The sequence below is a fragment of the Mus caroli genome, unplaced genomic scaffold, assembly GCF_978045245.1.
Source record: "Mus caroli unplaced genomic scaffold, Mus_caroli_1 scaffold_8, whole genome shotgun sequence".
In the NCBI taxonomy this organism is placed as follows: domain Eukaryota; kingdom Metazoa; phylum Chordata; class Mammalia; order Rodentia; family Muridae; genus Mus; species Mus caroli.
Genome location: NW_028227263.1, coordinates 114,575,232 through 114,593,946, shown reverse-complemented (window position 1 = coordinate 114,593,946; position 18,715 = coordinate 114,575,232). Strand labels below are relative to the sequence as shown.

The window sequence follows — 18,715 nt, the reverse complement described above, 5'->3', positions numbered from 1 at the left end:
AAATAAAGCCGGACATAAACAATCGAGAAATTTTTCTTTTTTGCAGCAGACGAAGAGAGCAAGGAAATAATTTCTAAGGGAGTGTTCTCCATCAAAAGAAGTAGAAGGAATTTATTAGAGAGGCTACACATACTCATTTGGAAAGGGTATATTACTGAACGTGACCAGTTTGTGCCGTAAATTTTTATCTGAAAATAAATAAAGGGTCCAAAAAAGAAAGACAGTTTTCCTCTGGAGGCAGATCTCTGAGTCTGATATATAGCAAGTGCTGGACCATCCAGGGCTACATGAGACTCTGTCTCTGTCTCCCTGTCTCCCTCCCTGTCTCCCTCCCTGCCTCCCTCCCTCCCTCCCTCCCTCCCTCCCTCCCTCCCTCGGGCGCCCTCTCTCTCAGAGTGAGAAGGTGCCCTTAGAAGACAGATGTTAGATCCACTGGTGCGTTAGCACTCACCAGTGCATTAGGCCCTTCAAGGCATCTGCTTTGTCTAATCTCTAACAAAGTGAGGAACGTAGGAAGAGAATGTAGGGGGCCACCACACTAAATTGGAAGGGCCTCAAAAGTCAGCCCAGCGGCAGGTACTTTTCCTAAACCACCACGGACTGGATGTATGACTAGCCTGCCTCACCCTCACCAAAAAGTATTCCAGCAGGGAGGACGCCAGCCCCAGCCATGGGTGTGGGTAGCGGTGCCTTGACCCATTATGATTGGCCTGTTTGAATAAACACTTCTACTGAATAAAGCACTTCTAATTTTCCACGACTTGACGGCCTGCTGAGCCAGCAGCCACCGAGTAACACTGCAGGGCCCAGCCAGGATCAAGTAGTCCCTGGATCTCGGCCAGGGAGGCACCTTGCACAAACCAGTTCTGGTCCCAGCCTGCGGTGGCACCGCTCATTGGCTGGCCCTGAGCCACAACCAATGAGACACGAGGGCGCTCTCAAAGAGGCCGGCCTTAATCTGCCGCTGCCGCTTCTGATTGGCCGCAAGGCTGCACTCGCTGTTGATTGATCAGAGGGCCAGAGGCGTGTGGAGCCCGCAGCTTTTCTAGGCTAGGCACGCTTCCTATCTCTAGGCCTACGGAAGAGCTGCAAGGAGGAGACAGGAATGAGCACTATGAGTATATCCTTAAAAAAACAAAACACAACACACACACACACACACTCACAAAACAAAGCAGCGCACGATCCTAGTTCAGTACCCACAAATGTAAATAGCCCTCCAAGGGTTGAAAGGAAACATTATAGCATTAGCGGCAGCTGATCGAGCCCTTTCCACAGATCGCGTTGTGTACGTCGACCTGAGCAGAGGATCAAGCCTATTATCAGGTAACCTCTGAAGGTTAGAGAGGTGAAACCCACTGTCTCAAACCTCACAAGTTCACAAGCTGTTCTTAGAGTTCGGCCTCTGAGCTACATCGGGTTGAATGGAGAAAGGTGGGAGTTGGACTGTAATCCCAGAACTTGGGAAACTAAGTAGTTGAATCTTTAGGTTGCGGCCAGTCTGAGCTGCATATCCAGATCCGGTCCGAGAGAAAAAGAGAGACAAATTAACAAAACACTACTTTATGATTGAACACAGTTGATCTTGTAGATGTGGAATAAGGTCTGTGCTTGATCTTAGCCAAAAGACCGAGAAGCGATTGGAATAAGGTCTAATTTGCCTTATCTACAAATGGTTTGTGGTTTTGTTTTTTCCTGCTCTAAGATTATAACTTGTCTCTTGTTTTTAAAATATATTTTAATTAATTATTAGAGACTTTCATACATTGATATTTTGATCATTCCCTTAACTCCTTCTGGATCGTCCATAGTTTGATTTCACAAGGGACTGCTGTGCAAATTTTACATATCAAAGCAGACCTGGCCTCCAGGTCCTCCCAGCATCTCTATCTGGCATACCCTGCTCCAACCCTGAACTCTCCAGCACAGGGGCCGGGCTGCCCTTCCCTCAGGGGCTCTTCCCTATATAATCTAGACAATTTTTTTTTTAAGCCAAATAAATTCTTTACTCCCCAACAGGCTTTTCAAAAAAAATTTACATTATAGACATAGTAGCCCAACTAATACACAGGTTAACATTAAAACATTAATTAAAACAGTTATCATTTGATACCACAACCATTTATAGTACACATTCAATCTCACATGGCTTATCTGTAATAAAGTAATGTAGCACATAGTTTGCATTATTAGCAATCAACAAAGTCACGGTTCCCCAAAAACCTAATACTCCTGGAAATGCATGAGTAAGCTTATTACATTCTGTATGCAACATTTCAGATAATCATGCATTAAACTCATGATTTCACTGAAGCTACAATTTGGGTTTTTTTTTTTTTAATGTTCTTTTTTTGGGGGGGGTATTTATTTCATTTACATTTCCAATGCTATCCCAAAAGTCCCCCACACGCTCCCCCACCCACTCCCACCTCTTGGCCCTGGCGTTCCCCTGTACTGGGGCATATAAAGTTTGCACGACCAATGGGCCTCTCTTTCCACTGATGGCCGACTAGGCCATCTTCTGATACATATGCAGCTAGAGTCAAGAGCTCCGGGGTACTGGTTAGTTCATAATGTTGTTCCACCTATAGGGTTTGCAGACCCCTTTAGCTCCTTGGGAACTTTCTCTAGCTCCTCCATTGGGAGCCTTGTGATCCATCCAATAGCTGACTGTGAGCATCCACTTATGTGTTTGCTAGGCCCTGGCATGGTCTCACAAGAGACAGCTCGATCTGGGTCCTTTCAGCAAAATCTTGCTAGTGTATGCAATCGTGTCAGCGTTTGAAAGCTGATTATGGGATGGATCCCAGGATATGGCAGTTTCTAGACAGTCCATCCTTTCGTCTCAGCTCCAAACTTTGTCTCTGTAACTCCTTCCATGGGTGTTTTGTTTCCAATTCTAAGAAGGGGCAAAGTGTCCACACTTTGGTCTTCGTTCTTCTTGAGTTTCATGAGTTTAGCAAATTGTATCTAAAAATATGGAATGCTTCACGAATTTGCGTGTCATCCTTGCGCAGGGGCCATGCTAATCTTCTCTGTATTGTTCCAATTTTAGTATATGTGCTGCCGAAGTGAGCACTAATCTAGACATTTTGGTCCTTGTCTTGTTCTCCTTCTTTCTCCTCCCCCTCCCCAACTCCACCCCATCTCCCTGGCCTCAGTCCTTGGGACCAGTGAACTCACCCAAGAGCAGCTTCCCAGTAAACCTGCATTTAATATACTGTGGCCTGAATTGACTCATTTCACCAGTGGAAAGATAATTCATCACCTACCACCTCTCCCTCCCACCCCTACCCCATCCTCCTAGGAGAATATCAGGGTGTCCTTGCTCTTCCAACCTCTTCCCTTGAGACAAGGTCTCTCACAGCTCCTGGAGCTACGCTCCCAACTGGCCAGGCCCAGTGATCCTACTATGCCCACCCCATAGTAGTTGGGTTGTAGGCACAGCATACCACCACTGGCTTTTTTACAAGGGCTCAGGAGATTTGAACTCAGGTCCTCCTGATTGTACTATATACACTCTTACCCTCTGAGCAGATCTCCCTAGTCCCAGGGGTTAGTTTTTTTTTTGTTTTTTGTTTTTGTTTTGTTTTGTTTTTTAGTATTTTAGGCTTGGATCTAGTCTTGAAGAATTGGCATAATCGGATCCTGTCTCAGAAAGAGAGAGAAAGAGATTTATTTCTCTCAGGATGCTTAAGGATGAGAACAGGAAGCCAGGCAGTGGTGGCGCAGGCCTTTAATCCCAGCACTTGGGAGGCAGAGGCAGGCGGATTTCTGGGTTCGAGACCAACTTGGTCTACAGAGTGAGTTCTAGGACTTCCAGGGCTACACAGAGAAACCCTGTCTCGAAAAAACAAAACAAAACAAAAGAAAGGATGAGGACAGGAAGGCCTCCATCTGGTGGCACTGCTGAGGTGTAATGGGATCATAAAACCACTCACTTCGTTAGTGGATTCATCTGTTGATGAATTCCTGGCTGGACTGGATGAGCTGGCTATGAGGTGCTGAGTCCTGGCTACGGGAAGTGGGTCTCTGGGTCGCTGGGGGATGCCTCTGAAGGGTGCTATCTTGTGGGTTCTCTCCTTCTAGCTGATCATACTCAGGTTGTCAGACTTTCATGGTGTGATGCTTTGAATAAGAAGTACCCCACAGGGGGCTGGTGAGATGGCTCAGTGGTTAAGAGCACTGACTGCTCTTCCGGAGGTCCTGAGTTCAAATCCCAGCAACCACATGGTGGCTCACAACTACCCATAATGAGATCTGAAGACAGCTACAGTGTATTTACATATAATAAATAAATAAAGTCTAGAAGAAGAAAAAGAAGTGCCCCACATAGGCTCAGGTCTTTGGATGTTTACCCTCATTTGGCGGCGCTGTTCGGAGGAAGCCACGGGGAGGTCCAGTTTTGCTGAAGGAAAGACAACATTGGGGACAGGCTTTGAGAATTTCCAGCTGGAGATGTGATGTCTCAGCTTCTGGCTCTGGCCAATATGAATACCGTACCTCTCTCCATGAGAGATTATTATCCCTTGAAACCAAAAGCCCAAATAAACATTTTCTTCTATTCACTGCCTTGGCCGTTGTGCTTGGCCACAGCAACAGAAAAGTCACTTACACATACAGCAAGTAAATATAATGGCTACCCACTGAGCTACCTTACTGGCCCGCATGTCTCCTGTTTTCCTATTGCTGAGGGTCCAGCTTAGGACTTTGTGTATGCTAGGCAAGTCTTTTTTTTTTTTTTTTTAAGATTTATTTATTTATTTATTATATGTAAGTACACTGTAGCTGTCTTCAGACACTCCAGAAGAGGGCATCAGATTTTGTTACGGATGGTTGTGGGCCTCCATGTGGTTGCTGAGATTTGAACTCTGGACCTTTGGAAGAGCAATCGGCGCTCTTAACCACTGAGCCATCTCACCAGCCCGCTAGGCAAGTCTTATACTATGATCACACACACATACACACATACACACACCACACACAAACCTCTTTTTTTTTTTTTTTCTTTCCCTTTTTGAGACCAGTTTCATCTATGTAGCCCTGGCTGTCCTGGAATTCTCTCTGTAGACCAGAATGGCCTTGAACTCAGAGATCTGCCTGCCTCTGCCTCCTGAGTGCTGAGTTTAAAGGCAGGCACCACCAACAGCCCAGCATCTGCAAGACCCCCCACCCCCACCTTTTAAATGAGAGACAGGGTGTTATTATGTAGCCCAAGCTGGTTTCAAACTTGAGATCACCTGTCTTAACCTCCCGAGTGCTGGGATACCCAGCTGGAATAGCCAGCAAGTATCACCATACCTGGCTTTGAAAGTAAGTTTTATAAAGGGAAACAGGTCTGGTTTGTATACTCTTGGGTCCTCAAAGCCTAGAGCAGTGTTTGTCTGTTTGTCCCTCTGTGTAGCCCTGGCTATCTTGAGAATTCACTATGGAGACCAAGTTGGTCTTACACTCACAGAGATCCACCTGTCTCTAAAGTTATGCACCACGGCTTCAAACTTACTATCACAGGTGAAATAGAAATGGTTTGTGCCCTACTTGGCGGCTATGTGCCATGGCACTATTCTCTCTCTTCTATGAGTTCCCATGAGATGCTCAGAGAGGCCGGAAAGAGAGATAAGCATGGGGAAGTGGAAAGGGACTGAGTCACACAGGTCCCTCCACATCGTGAGGAATTGGACTGTGTGCCGAGGGAGCCAAAGCTGGTTAGAGGTGGAAGAGCAATACAGCAATACAATGAGAAGGTTGGAGGATTGCAGGACGCTGGGTGGCTACCTGTCCCTCCTAAGATCCTTGTTCTGACCTGGCCCTCACCTCTCTGTTCCCCTCTTACCCACAGGCACTGGTCTCTGGGCAAGGGGCCAGGAAGGAGAAACCTGTCGTGCCAGCCCAGGCTGTCTCCATCAAACTGCATTGCTGTCCACCCTGCTGAGCCACTCAGCAGGTATGTGCACAAGGGGAACCAAAGAGGTTGGTGGCACAACCCTGGACAGGTACAGGGGTCTACCTGCGCCCCTCCCCTGGAGCCACCCTAAAGCACCCATCTACAGCAAGGCCTGGCTTGCCTGAACTGCTTAGGGCAAGCTCAGAAATGCTTGGCAGAATAATTCTTCCCTCCATGTACATTTTGCACAACCAGCAAAGACACATTAAAAAAAAATTCTTAAAATGTAAATGTCTGGCACTGGACAGATGGCTCCCCAGCACCCATACAAAAGCTTTCTTTAAAAAAAAAAAAAAGTCTTCTTGAAAGTGTTGGGCTAGAGAGACGGCTTGGCTCAGCAGTTAGGAGCACTGACTGCTCTTCCAGAGGTCCTGAGGTCAATTCCCAGCAACCACATGGTGGCTCACAACCATCTGTAATGGGATCTGATGCCCTCTTCTGGTGTATCTGAAGACAGCGACAGTGTACTCACATATATAAAATAAGTAAATCTTTTTTTAAAAAAAAATGAAAATGTCAAAATATCTAAGGAATGAAGTGAAGATCCACAGGATACCAACTCATGGCTTCTTGGTTTTTCTCCACTGGATGGGGCAGGTCTCTGCCTTGGTAACAAAGCAGAAATGAAGAAGATTGGCTGAACAGCATGCAGGCGAGTCTCAACTCTCCATCCTTTCCTGAGCTCTCAAGTTCTGGGAAAACATGTATGTACCACAATGCCCATTTATCAGAATGAAAAGTCTTGTAGTCCGATATTTTCTTTGTTTTTGTATTGTTCTGAGATAGAGTCTCTTGTAGCCCAGGCTGGCCTCTAATTGACTGAAAACCTTAACTCCTGGTCGTTCGTCCTCCACCCTCTGAGCACTGAGATCATAGACACGGCATGCAGCTACTTTCTGCATTCCATCTGGTAACAGTGGGTTGAGAGAAATCCATGATTCACAATGAAAAGGTCTGCCAGCGGCTGGAGAGAGGGCTCAGTAGTTATAAACACTGGTTGCTCTTTAGGAGGACCTGGGTTTGGCTCTCAGCACCCACATGGTAGTTCACAACCATCTGTAACTCCAGTTACAGGAGACCTGACACCTTTTTCTGACCTCCAAGAGCACTGCATGTATGTGCACAGGCATACATGCAAGCGAAGCAGCCATACTCATAGTATAAATCATCTAAAATAATAGTAAAAACAATCTGGTGGTTGTGCCCATTGCCTCTAATCCCAGCACTCAAGGAAGCAGAGGCAGGCAGATCTCTGAGTCTACAGAGCAAGTTCCAGGACAGCCAGAGCTACACAGAGAAACCCTGTCTCAGAAAAACCAAAAAAAAAAAAAAAAGAACCTGAGTTCAGATCTCATTTTAAAACATCAGTAACTCTAGTACTGGATGGCAAAGGGAGGGTGGGCAGGTCTTATTGGCCAGCCAAGCTAGCCTGGGGGGAAAACTGTTGGATGCCAGGTTCAGCTATCTTAAGGGAAGAGGGGGAGGAGCAGGGAAAGACACTCCTTGGGCCTTTGGGCGCATGTAGGTGTGTGTGTGTGTGTGTGTGTGTGTGTGTGTGTGTGTACTACAGGCTCTGTGCACACATACACACACACACACACACACACACACACACACACAAAGAAACAAAGAGAAAAATTCAAAACCTTTCTGGAAACCAAAAGGGCACTCCTGTATCCAGACGTGCCTGAAGCCAACCATTTTAAACCAATGGCATGGGCCAGTAAACCCCACGTGAGGCCTCATCAATGTCAGCTGGATGTCGGCCACTCCCTTCCGAAGTCTTACTCTCTCACCCTTGTCCCCAAGAGAAAACAAACTCCAGCTGGGTGGAATGCGGCATGCCTGGAACACCAGCATTCCAGAGGCGAGGACGGAAGGGGAGGAGTTTGTGGGTCACACCTGTAACCTCTCAGTGGGGAGGCAGCTGCAGTGGAATCACCTTGGCTTCAAGACTAGCCAGAAATTATATACGTATATGTATATGTATATGTACACAAACACAACACACACACACACACACACACACACACACACATTCCAGAGACAGTTTGGGCTTCAGAGTAAGACCTCATCTCAAACAGAACAGAACAAACTCCTCTGCTCATTCAGCCAGCCAGTATTTATTGGGTGTCCAGCCAAAGCTCAGACACATGTTGGGGTGCTGATGGGAACCCCCACAATGACCACGGCAGAACATGTCACCCTCCTCTTTTCAAAATCTAGGCGTATAAGAGCTTAAACAAACTACTGAGCAGCAGTGGCTACACCTGCAAGAAGTTCTGGAAGCCACAGATCGGGGCAGGATGGGTTGTTAGGAGCAGCAAAGGGCCTCTAAGGACAAGATATGTTGTTGTCTGCAGATCAGCCAAGTGAAGCAGGGTCAAGAGGTTCTGGGCACATAAATCCAGGTCCAGGGGCACAGGGAGGGCCCGGGGCAGCTCCTACATCTAGAAAGGGATGTTGGGATCGCAAGAAGGGAAAATGGAGGGAGGTGGATGGGGTGGGTTGAGGCTGAGGTACATGGAAGTGGGATGGGGAGGAGGTTGAGGCTGTCCAAGTGCGCGCAGCAGTGAGGCAGGAGCTTTGGGCCGAGGTGCATCTATGGCCTCCTCTTCCTCCTCAGAGAGTGGTGTAGAAATACATGGCTATCAGCATCACAGGGAGCTGGGTGGGCAAATGAGAAGATTGGGTGCTCTAGCCCAAACACATGTCTCCCCCCACCCCCCACCAAGCCCACATCCACACCCCTGAACACCCACAGCTCCCTCCCCCACAGCCCACGGGTGTCCCATTTCTCACTGTCCACATCAAGATGGCGAAGCCAAACCACGATATGCCCCAAGTGTAGCTATCAATGGCATGGCCGATGTGCTCGAAGCAACCCTGGAGAGAGGGACAGCAGAGAGCGGCTTGTGAAAATGCAACTCGGGGCTGGTGGGTGATACAAAGTCACCATGTACCCTGGGAGACATAACTTTTCTTCCCTTTGCCTTGGTTTTCCCATCTTTGCAGTGGGAATTTTGGTCATGTCTGTCTTCTGGGATCCTTAGCCAGGAAAGTGCTGTTGACCACCCCACCCGACCCCGAGCCTCAGCCTGAGAGGCAGCAGGTGCCACTCTGCATTCTAATGTTCTGATGGCAGCAGTAGGGTTGGTTATGTTCAGCCTGGCTTTCTGTACTACCCATACACCCCATCTGCTTCTGATGAAAGATGAGCCAGAGCAGAGCCCAACACCAGGGCCACCTTCCTGGATCCTCTTCCAGCCACGAAGCAGCTGAAGCAAAGGTCCAGGACATGGGACCCTGTCAAGCCTGGAGCTAGCTCTGCCCTTTGTAGAACACAGACATGATTCTGGTTCTCTGAGCCCCAGTTTTACAATCTGCTAAGTCCTTGGTGACGGGGTGCCCTGGGACGTCTCCCCTCCAAGCCTGATCTAACAACCTGACTTGTAGTCACACGTACCACCACACACTGCTGTTATTATTTTTAATATTGCCCAGGCTGGCCTCAGACTGGCAGTGACCCCTCTGCAAGTAAGATTACAGATGTGCACCACCTCCAAGGGCTTTCAGCTGTTATTTTTTCGTTTCCATGGTACCTAGGATTGAAACCACGACCTCCCACGTGCCTAGAAAAGCCAATCTCACTAAGCCACGCCTTCAGCCCCCCCCCCCCCCCCGGGAATCTAGGAAGGTGCTCTAGCACTGAACCCTAAGCTTGGCTCCTTGCAGGCAAGAGCTTTCAAAGTTACTCAGACTGGTCATGAACTTATGGCCAAACTGCCTCAGCTTACTAAGTGGGCAAGATGACAACAGGCGTGCATGCAAGGCCCAGCTCCAGCAACTGATACCGTTCCTGTTGCTTCTCTCATTCCCATCCAACCAGGCCCAGACATCCGGTCTAAATCACTGAGTCTGTGCATTCTGTTGACCCAGACAAAGAGCTGGGAGGACCAGGGAGAAGGGAAAGAAAGAAAAGGCCAGAGAGCAGAGGCCGAAAGACAGAGGGACAGACAGGCAGTAGAAGGGGAAAAGGGAGGAAACAGAGGGCAAAGAGACACACCTTGGTAAACAGGTAGTCCATGTGGCCTACTCGGCAGCCATCTTCATTGATGGGGATAAAGTTCCCTGTCCGACGACAGCACAGTGGGGGCCACGGGAACACCACTTCCGGGGTGGCTGCCCGGAAGGCTGATGTGTAATTCACCCAGTCCATGGGGCCAGATGTACCACAACACTCTTGCTGGAGAAACAGCCAGGGTTTAGGCAGGGCTAGAGGTGAGGTTGTGCACCAGTAAGCTAATAGATTTGGCACAAACCATTGCTGATAACTGTGCCGACAAATTTGATTTCGGGGGAGGGAGGGCAAGCAGCTAAGAGCACCTGCTGCTCGTCAAGAGGATCCAAATTCATTTCCCAGGACCCATGTTGGATGGCTCACAACTACCTATAACTCTGTTGCAGAGAATTGGATGGTCTCTTCTGACCTCTGTGGGGATCCCCACACAAGGATGCATATACACGCAGACACTCATGCACATAACAATTTTTAAATCAAATTTTATAAAAGGCAGATTTACGGCATTTCTCAACCCACTGAGTGGTTTGTTGTAGTTTTTGAGACAGGGTTTCACTGTGTAACCCAGGCTGTTTTCAAACTGGTGGCTGCCTGCCTCAGTCTCCCAAGTGCTGGGATTTCAGCGGTGTACCACAATGCCCAGCTGAAATGGGTATTTTAGTAGAAGGCCTTAGCTTTAGGTAATAAAGGAGCTCCCCGTGTAATCCTAGCTACTCAGCAGGCTGAGACAGAGAGTCAGAGTCACAAGTTCAAGGACTGCCTGGGCTACATAGTGAATTGAAGGGTAGCCCAAATAACTCATGGTAAACCTATCTCAGACATTAAGAGAGAGAGAGAGAGAGAGAGAGAGAGAGAGAGAGAGAGACATACAGAGACAGACAGACAGAGACAGAGCAATGGGAAGTAGGGTAATGAAAAGTTAAGCAGTAGAGCCCCTGCCTAGAAGGTATGACATCCTGGATTCCATCCCTAGCAACACAAACAGCTTTGTTTGGGGAGGGGGGCGAAAAGAGAAGAATAGTAGGCTGAAGGGTAGCCTGGGCTGGCAGTAAAGTTTTTATGACTGTCATAATGGAGGAGAAACACCATCATTATTTCACTGCAGACAGCCCTGAAAGGGAAACTCCTTTTCTGGGCCTGTGGTCTCCAAAACTGTAGTGACCAAAGGCACTGCCACCCTACCTCAGTCCCCAGAGTGGAAATATTCATTCTGCCAGGTGAGTACACAGGGCCCAACCCACCTCAATCATGATCCGGTCCCAGAGGCGGGTTAGCTCCTGGCCCTGGTCAGTGTCTGCACTGTAGTAGGTCAACATTTGCTTGGTTATCAGGGATGGGTTGGACACCATCTGAGGAGGAAGGACAGAAGGGCAGAAGGCAGCTTGGTTAGGGATGGGGGCCTACCGGGCGTATGCTCTGCAACTCTAGGGACGCCCTCACCACCACCGTGACCACTCCCGGCATCATTCTGCCCCCGCCACCCCCTTCCCCACTCACATAGTCGCGGTGGGTGTAGGATGTGATGCAGGAGGCACACTCGAAGATGTAGACGATGAGCATCAGCAGCAGGTACTGTAGAGAGAGCAAAGGCAGCCCTTGGTGCAGAGGCAGGCTGTTATGCATAGGTGCCTTGGGCCCAAATAAAACTTTTTTTTTTTTTTTTTGAGACTATGTAGACCTCTCTGGTAGCCTGGAAATCACTACATGTAGACCAGTCTGGTTTTAAATGTACAGAAATTTGCACCCCTCCCACACCACCAAGAGATAAGCACTGAGCTGTATCATTACACACAGCCCCTGTTAGAACCTTAGTTCAGAGGGAGAGCGCTCCCCAGCATGTACAAGAGTCTGGGTTCAGTTCCCAGCAGTGTATGAAAGCATGCTAAACAAACAAACAAACAGAAAGAATGAGAGAGTGATTTTTGAAACTAGTGTGTGAGGTGGGAGATTGAAAACTCGACAATTGTCTGGTCAGTAGTGGTTCACACCTTTAATCCCAGCACTCAGGAGGCAAGGGTAGAAGATCCTGGAGTTAGAGGGCAGCCTGATCTATAGAGCAAGCTCCAGGACAGGAGCTACATAGGGGCTACATAGAGTGACCCTATCTCAAAAAAAATACCAAACAAACAAACAAACAAACAAAAAGGTAGTTAGATCGACTTTCAGGCTTTGATTAAATTACTATGACAGAAGTATATGATTGTGGGTGAGGGAGAAATGACAGAACCTAGAGGGTAGCTGGGCGTGGTGGGGCACAGTTTGAATCTCAGCACTTGAGGTGGAAGCTGTCGGATAACGAGAGTAGCATGAGATAAAAGGAGGAGGAGGAGGAAGGGAGTGGTGAGGAAGCCCTTCCGTTAATAGCTCCATCTTATACATAATAAAGCCCACGTTGTCTCCTTAACCTGCTCCCCTGTCCCCACCCTGTGCTGTTTGCTGACTGCCAGACACTGCTGCCCCCTTCTGGCCACAGGACCTTTGCTCATGCTGCTATGTCCACCAGAGACACTTCTCAAGCCCACGCGGGACTCTCTGCCCCCAACCTGCTTTTCTTGCCATCTGCTGGCTCTGGGTTTTCATCCATTTCCCCAGGCTCCCTTCACTACCCCAGTTGTTTTTTGTTTTTTGTTTTTTTTTTAAAAAGATTTATTTATTTATTATATGTAAGTACACTGTAGCTGTCTTCAGACACTCCAGAAGAGGGCAACAGATCTTGTTACGGATGGTTGTGAGCCACCATGTGGTTGCTGGGATTTGAACTCTGGACCTTCGGAAGAGCAGTCGGGTGCTCTTACCCACTGAGCCATCTCACCAGCCCCTTTTGTTTTGTTTTAAGTTGCGCTCAGTGTTCCTTGTTCAGTAAACATTTGTTGACTAAGTGATAATTCTGGGAGCCAAAGGTCCCACCACAGCAGAGTAAGCACTGAGCTGAAAGCATGGGACCCCTAGCGCTCGCCAACGCCTGGCAGAGGCAGTGGCCTCCTTTGGGCTTCGGGTTTATTTCTCTGCCTGGCAAATGGGCTTAAAAACCCAATTTCGTGGACTTCTGGGCAAATGGAAGGCTCATTGACTGTGTCAGGGATCGAATGTGGGGGCTTCCCGAGCCTGGCAGCTCAGTTCCAAGCTGAAGCACGGTGAGGCTCTGCCTCAAAACAAAACAAAAAGAGGATGATGGGCTTGTGCGTTGTGGTGGCGCACATTTATAATCCCAACCGGTGAGGCGCTGAGGCAGCTGGGGCTGCGTGGGGAGAAGACAAAGGGGGCGTGGCAGAAGAGATGGCTTAGTGAAAGCCCGGTGTTGCTTTTTCAGAGAAGCTGAGTTCAGCACCTGCGCCCCACCCCCGCCCCCCAATCAGGCTACTCATAGCCACCTGCAACTCCAGCTTCAGGGGATCCAACTCCCTCCGCTGGTTCCCATGGACACGGAGCAAGTGCACGCGCGTGCACGCACACAGACACACACACACACAGTCTCTCTCTCTCTCTCTCTCTCTCTCTCTCACACACACACACACACACACACAGAGTCTCACACACACACAGTCACACACACAGAGTCACACACACACAGAGTCACACACACACAGAGTCACACACACACAGAGTCTCACACACACACACACACACACACACACACACGTCACACACCAATAAAAACAATACAGTAAAGCTTAACCATGAGCAGGCATAGAGTCAAAAGCAGACAGGTTCAAGCATGGTCCCGGATGAGTGTAGGCACCTCTCTGAACCTCAGTTCCAATTGTCTGTTGAATAGTGTAGAGGCCGTGGCAGTGGTGGCATTTCATGAGAGGCCATGTAACATAAATGAACAAATCTGTGTAAACTGTTGAGCTCCTGGCTTGGGTTGCATGCTTGGTAAACGATAGCTGTGCCATTACATTTTTTGTTGTTAATGCTGCCACAACTCAGGACCGCAGACGTTGGAGACCAAATAATTGAGTTCAAATACATACTACATACATACATACATACATACACATTTACATATCTACACACATGTACATACACATATACATGTATATATGTATGCATATATGTATGTGTATATGTGCATATTTGTGTGTATATACATCTATGTGTATATATTGCTTTTAGGAGTCTCCTAGCAGCTGTGCTGAACATCCCTCTTCTCCTTGCACCCAGGCTCCTCTGTACAATGGGGGTGACAGCTGAAGCTAAGCCATGGTACCAGGGCATGGTGAATGAAGTGGTGTTTGCGGGGTCTTTAAGTGAGGGGCCATGAGTGAGTCACATTCCTGGCCCCGCTGTCACCCATGACTGATGACAAGTGCCACCTTCCCCTGTCCTGGGATCTCACCGTAAGTATCATGTACCGACGACGACAGAGCGCAGCTCCTACACCAAAGCTGGCCACGACGAAGAAGGAGAAGCCGCAGAAGATGGCAATCCAGGCGCCAGCGAAGACGTCATCCTTGCCCGAGACGCCCATCAGTGGGTACACGCGGTACTGGTCGGCTGTTACCCACACTGTCTCCGCAAACAGGGCCAGGCCTGACAGCTGGGCAGGGAAAGGTTAGCCCAGCAGTTGGGTTGTGAGAGTCTCCAGAATTCAGCCTTTCCTGGTCCACAACCTCCCATGCCCTTGGGGTAAACTGGGGCTTGGAAAGGAGGCCGACTCACATTTTTATGAACAGGGATGGGGTGGGCGGGGAAAAGCCAAGAAGGAAGAAGAGGTACAGGCAGAACCTCAGCCCCCATATCCTTGGGGCTGGTTGCTTCAACAACAGGAAGCTTGGAAAGCAGGGTGGGCACAGGGGAACTGCTGAGCTGGCCTGCCACGCTTGGCGGCGCTGTTCTCAGCAGTTTATGGGTGGGAGGAACCACATAACACTTTGACCAATTCTTTGGAAGGTCAGTTCAGCCTACAGGTGCACTGTCCTAGGCAAGGCCAGCGCCAGCTAACAGGGCTATTCTCAGCAGCACTGTGATAAGCGGGGTGGAGGCCACGTGGCAGAACCCCTGTGTGACTGTCAGATGCCTGGAATCGGTATTCTGTGGTCTTGTCTGGAGCAGCCTATAGGCAGTGTGAGCTACTGAAGGGCATACAGCAGGGTGAGCTACACGGGAACAAGAAAATGGGCTTATCTCTTCCTATTCACTTGTGTTTGCTTAAAGAACTATCAGGAAGACTGGGGGATGTCTCTCAGTTGGTAGAGACTGCTTCTCTAGCATGCAGAAAGCCCCATGCTCAATTCCCAGTCTTGTATGAACTGGGCCAGCTGGTGCACACCTGTGAGCCCAGCACTTGGAACGTAGAGGCAGGAGGATCTAAAATTCAAGGATATTCTTAGCAATATAGGGAGTTGGAGGTTAGATTAGACTACATGAGAGACCTTCTCTCAAAAATAACAAAAACAAGCCAGGTAGGGTGGGGCACACCTTTAGTTCCAGCATTCCAGAGGCAGAGGCAGATGGTCTCTGTGAGAGCCTGTTCTACAAAGCAAGTCCAGGACAGCCGGGGATGGTTACACTGAGAAACCCTGTCTCGAAAAACAAACAAACATCTGGGCAGTGGTGTCGCAGGTCTTTAATCCCAGCACTTGGGAGGCAGAGGCAGGTGGATTTCTGAGTTCGAGGCCAGTCTGGTCTATAGAATGAGTTCCAGGACAGCCAGGGCTACACAGAGAAACCCTGACTTGAAAAACAAAACAAAAACAAAACCAAAAAAAAAAAAAAAGGTTGTCATGGGGATAAAGGAATTACAAACTGTCCTCTGTAATGCCAGGCTTGATGGTACACACCTTTAATCCTAGCCCCTGGCAGGCAGAGCAGAGGTGGTGATCTGTATTTCAGCTACACAGAGAAACTCTGTCTTGAAAATCAGAGATGAGGGACTGGAGCACTGGCTGCTCTTGCAGAGATCCTGAGTTCAATTCCCAGCAACCACATGGTGGCTCACAACCATCTGTAATGGGATCCTATGCCCTCTTCTGGTGTGTCTGAAGAGAGCAACAGTGTACTCACATACATAAGATAAATAAATCTTAAAAAAAAAAAAAATCAGAGATGAGGAAAGAAGGGGAAAAAGAAGACAATTTCTCTGTGGACAAGCTTTGGTTGTTGTCTTGGGTTTTTGACGCCAGGGATCGCAGAGGTGATATTGATGGCCTCCAGTCCCATAACTAGCAGAGCTGGGCTATGAACCCAAGCCTGCCTGGCTCAGGGCAACACCCAAGCATCACATAGTTTTCCTCTTTTAAAAACCAACATCACAACATCAGTTGGACAGTGGGGGCGCACACTTTTAATCCTAGAACCCAGGGGGCAGAGGCAGAGGCAGGAGGATCTCTGAGTTCGAGGGCAACCTGGTCTACAGAGTGAGTTCCAGGACTTGACCCTTGACAGATTCTCTTGACACTAATTCCCAACTTTCCTCTCCTCTCCTCTCCTCTCCTCTCCTCTCCTCTCCTCTCCTCTCCTCTCCTCTCCTCTCCTCTCCTCTCCTCTCCTCTCCTCTCCTCTCCTCTCCTCTCCTCCCCTCCCCTCCCCTCCCCTCCCCTCCCTTCCCCTCCCCTCCCCTCCCCCTCTCCCTCCCTCTCTCCTCATCTCTCTAAACAGAATTTCACACACTATAGTCTAGATTGGCTTCAGACTCACAGCCATTATTCTCTGGCCTCAGCCTTCCAAAAGCTGCGATTGTGTGTGTGTGTGTGTGTGTGTGTGTGTGTGTGTACCACTCTTCTTGTCTCTCAAGCATTTCCCCTGAGTTGTGGATGAATCTACACGATCCACAAGGAGGATTCCCAGAGAAGAGGTTGCTCCCTCTGTGAGAACAGGTAGCTGGGACCCCCTTTAGGATCTCGGACTAGAGCCTGCAGCTCATAGACCTGGGATCTCAGCCCCACCTCAGGCCTGTGGCTGCCACCTCCCCACCACACTTCCCCGCTCCCATTATTCCGTGTCTCACCAGAATAATGATGTTGCCCACGACCAGCAGCCCCACCACCACAGGAGACCCCTTCTCTCCCTCTGTCGCTGCAGAAGCCATCTTCCTGCTGGGGACACAGAAGCAGGGCAGAAGTTAGGAGGGCAGGAGGCAGGGTCCACTTCAGACCCCAGGAGATGCTCATGGGCTGCAGAGCCCAGGCTGGTGCCCAAATGGCCAGAGTCCAACAGCTTAGCAGTGAGCCTAGCAGCCTACAGAAGAAGAAAAGCCTAGCAGCCTCTAACTGCAGGGCAGCTATTGCCCTCCCCAGCCCCTTGCCCTGTCAACTCCCAGAACGCCTGCTCACCTTCTCTACAGAAGCCTCTCTGGCCAGCCCCAGCTACAGCAGCTCCCTATATATGCCCAAACCCCTCCTTGAGCCAGTCTCAGAGGAGGAGGGGGCAGGAGTTCAGCAGACTGACCATGATAGATTTTTATGAGCTCCTTGACACTCAAGTGATTTACAGACCTGAAATTCAGGATTGTGCTCCTGACTGGCCACTGGGGCAAGGTGATATATGTACCCAGAACCTCTAATTCCCAGGCTGCAGCCATGCCAGAGGGGGGAGGGGGATGGGGGGGACAAGTTAGCCACTTGATCTGTCCTTTCCTTAGGTGCACGGTGGGCTTTCCTGAGAGCAGGGGTCAGATCTATGACAGATCCTTATGGGAATCCCACATTAGAAAACTGCTTTCTATAGCTTTGGAGGCAGAGAGAGGACCAGAGAGAGACCCCACCCACACACCCACACCCACACAGCAGAGGATCGTGGGGTGGGCTCAAGGCAGGGCTGTGGGAGGGAATTGAGGGCAAGGTGCAAGGCACGCTCAGAGGTGCTTGGTTATGGCTACAGTGGCAGAAGAGAATGGTGAGGGGTTTGAGATAGGTATGTATATATGAAAAAGGAGGAAGGAGTACGCTAGAAAAGGAAGGGGACATATGGTATGGGTGTGGTGGGACGGAAGGAGCTCCCCACCCCCCCGGGGACGGCCGCGTGGACACACACAAGCACACACACACACACAATCTGCAGGCTGAAGAATAGAAAGGATCTAAATTCAAGTCAGATACAGAAGTGCACGCCTGTAATTGTAATCCCGGTAGTGGGGAGCCGTAGGCAGGGAGGATTATGGGTTCGAGACCATCCTGAGCTATATAGGCAGAGAGGTGGGGTGAGGCAGTGGGAAGGGGAAACAAAAGAAAGCAAGCATATCTAGGCTTAATTCCTGCTGTCTCTCTCCTCTAGCAGCGTAATTAAGCGCGCACATCTGCACCGTCCAGGACAGGAAAAGCTTCAGAGGTGTGGTGAATGGGTAGAGCCCGAGGTCTCTCGGACAGCGCCCTCTGGTGGTCGCTTAAAGCAAGAGCCCGGCCCCAGAAATTCTCCAGGGGTTTTGCTAAATTTTCTCTCCCAGTGGTGGCTTTCCTATCTATTGCAGAAAGCGGCAAGAAAAAAAAAAAAAAAAAAAAGCACTTAAAATTTCCCTGTCAAATATCCAGGGATCCATCCCATAATCAGCTTCCAAACGCTGACACCATTGCATACACTAGCAAGATTTTGCTGAAAGGACCCAGATATAGCTGTCTCTTGTGAGACTATGCCGGGTCCTAGCAAACACAGAAGTGGATGCTCACAGTCAGCTATTGGATGGATCACAGGGCTCCCAATGGAGAAGCTAGAGAAAGTATCCAAGGAGTTAAAGGGATCTGCAACCCTATAGG

At 49.2% G+C, this 18,715-nt stretch overlaps 1 protein-coding gene, 1 long non-coding RNA gene and 1 other non-coding gene across 3 annotated transcripts; 1 reads left to right on the top strand and 2 right to left on the bottom strand.

Moving 5' to 3' along the window:
• Nucleotides 1-1,072: 1,072 nt before the first annotated feature.
• On the top strand, nucleotides 1,073-14,428 carry LOC147003347 (uncharacterized). Its single transcript, XR_015047986.1, has 4 exons — nucleotides 1,073-1,326; nucleotides 5,840-5,944; nucleotides 6,542-6,648; nucleotides 14,190-14,428. It is a non-coding gene; the product is annotated as an uncharacterized LOC147003347 (long non-coding RNA).
• On the bottom strand, nucleotides 2,973-3,079 carry LOC115031686 (U6 spliceosomal RNA). The gene has a single exon (XR_003837345.1). It is a non-coding gene; the product is annotated as a U6 spliceosomal RNA (small nuclear RNA).
• Nucleotides 8,071-17,055, bottom strand: Upk1a (uroplakin 1A). The gene is made up of 7 exons (XM_029479733.2): nucleotides 16,975-17,055; nucleotides 14,365-14,565; nucleotides 11,523-11,597; nucleotides 11,267-11,374; nucleotides 10,011-10,190; nucleotides 8,747-8,830; nucleotides 8,071-8,611 (listed from the first exon to the last, which is right to left on the bottom strand). The coding sequence occupies exons 1-7, from the start codon at nucleotides 17,053-17,055 to the stop codon at nucleotides 8,567-8,569; spliced, it is 774 nt and encodes a 257-aa protein (XP_029335593.1). The 3' UTR covers nucleotides 8,071-8,566.
• Between the last annotated feature and the right edge of the window lie 1,660 nt (nucleotides 17,056-18,715).

Bases quoted from the DNA above. Each gene is read 5' to 3' on its own strand.
- Upk1a (XM_029479733.2), bottom strand. From the start codon at position 17,055: ATGGCTTCTGCAGCGACAGAGGGAGAGAAGGGGTCTCCTGTGGTGGTG. The intron at 14,566-16,974 runs GTGAGACACGGA...TTCCCTGCCCAG, and splicing joins TGGGCAACATCATTATTCTG to CTGTCAGGCCTGGCCCTGTT. The intron at 11,375-11,522 runs GTGAGTGGGGAA...CTTCCTCCTCAG, and splicing joins CCTACACCCACCGCGACTAT to ATGGTGTCCAACCCATCCCT.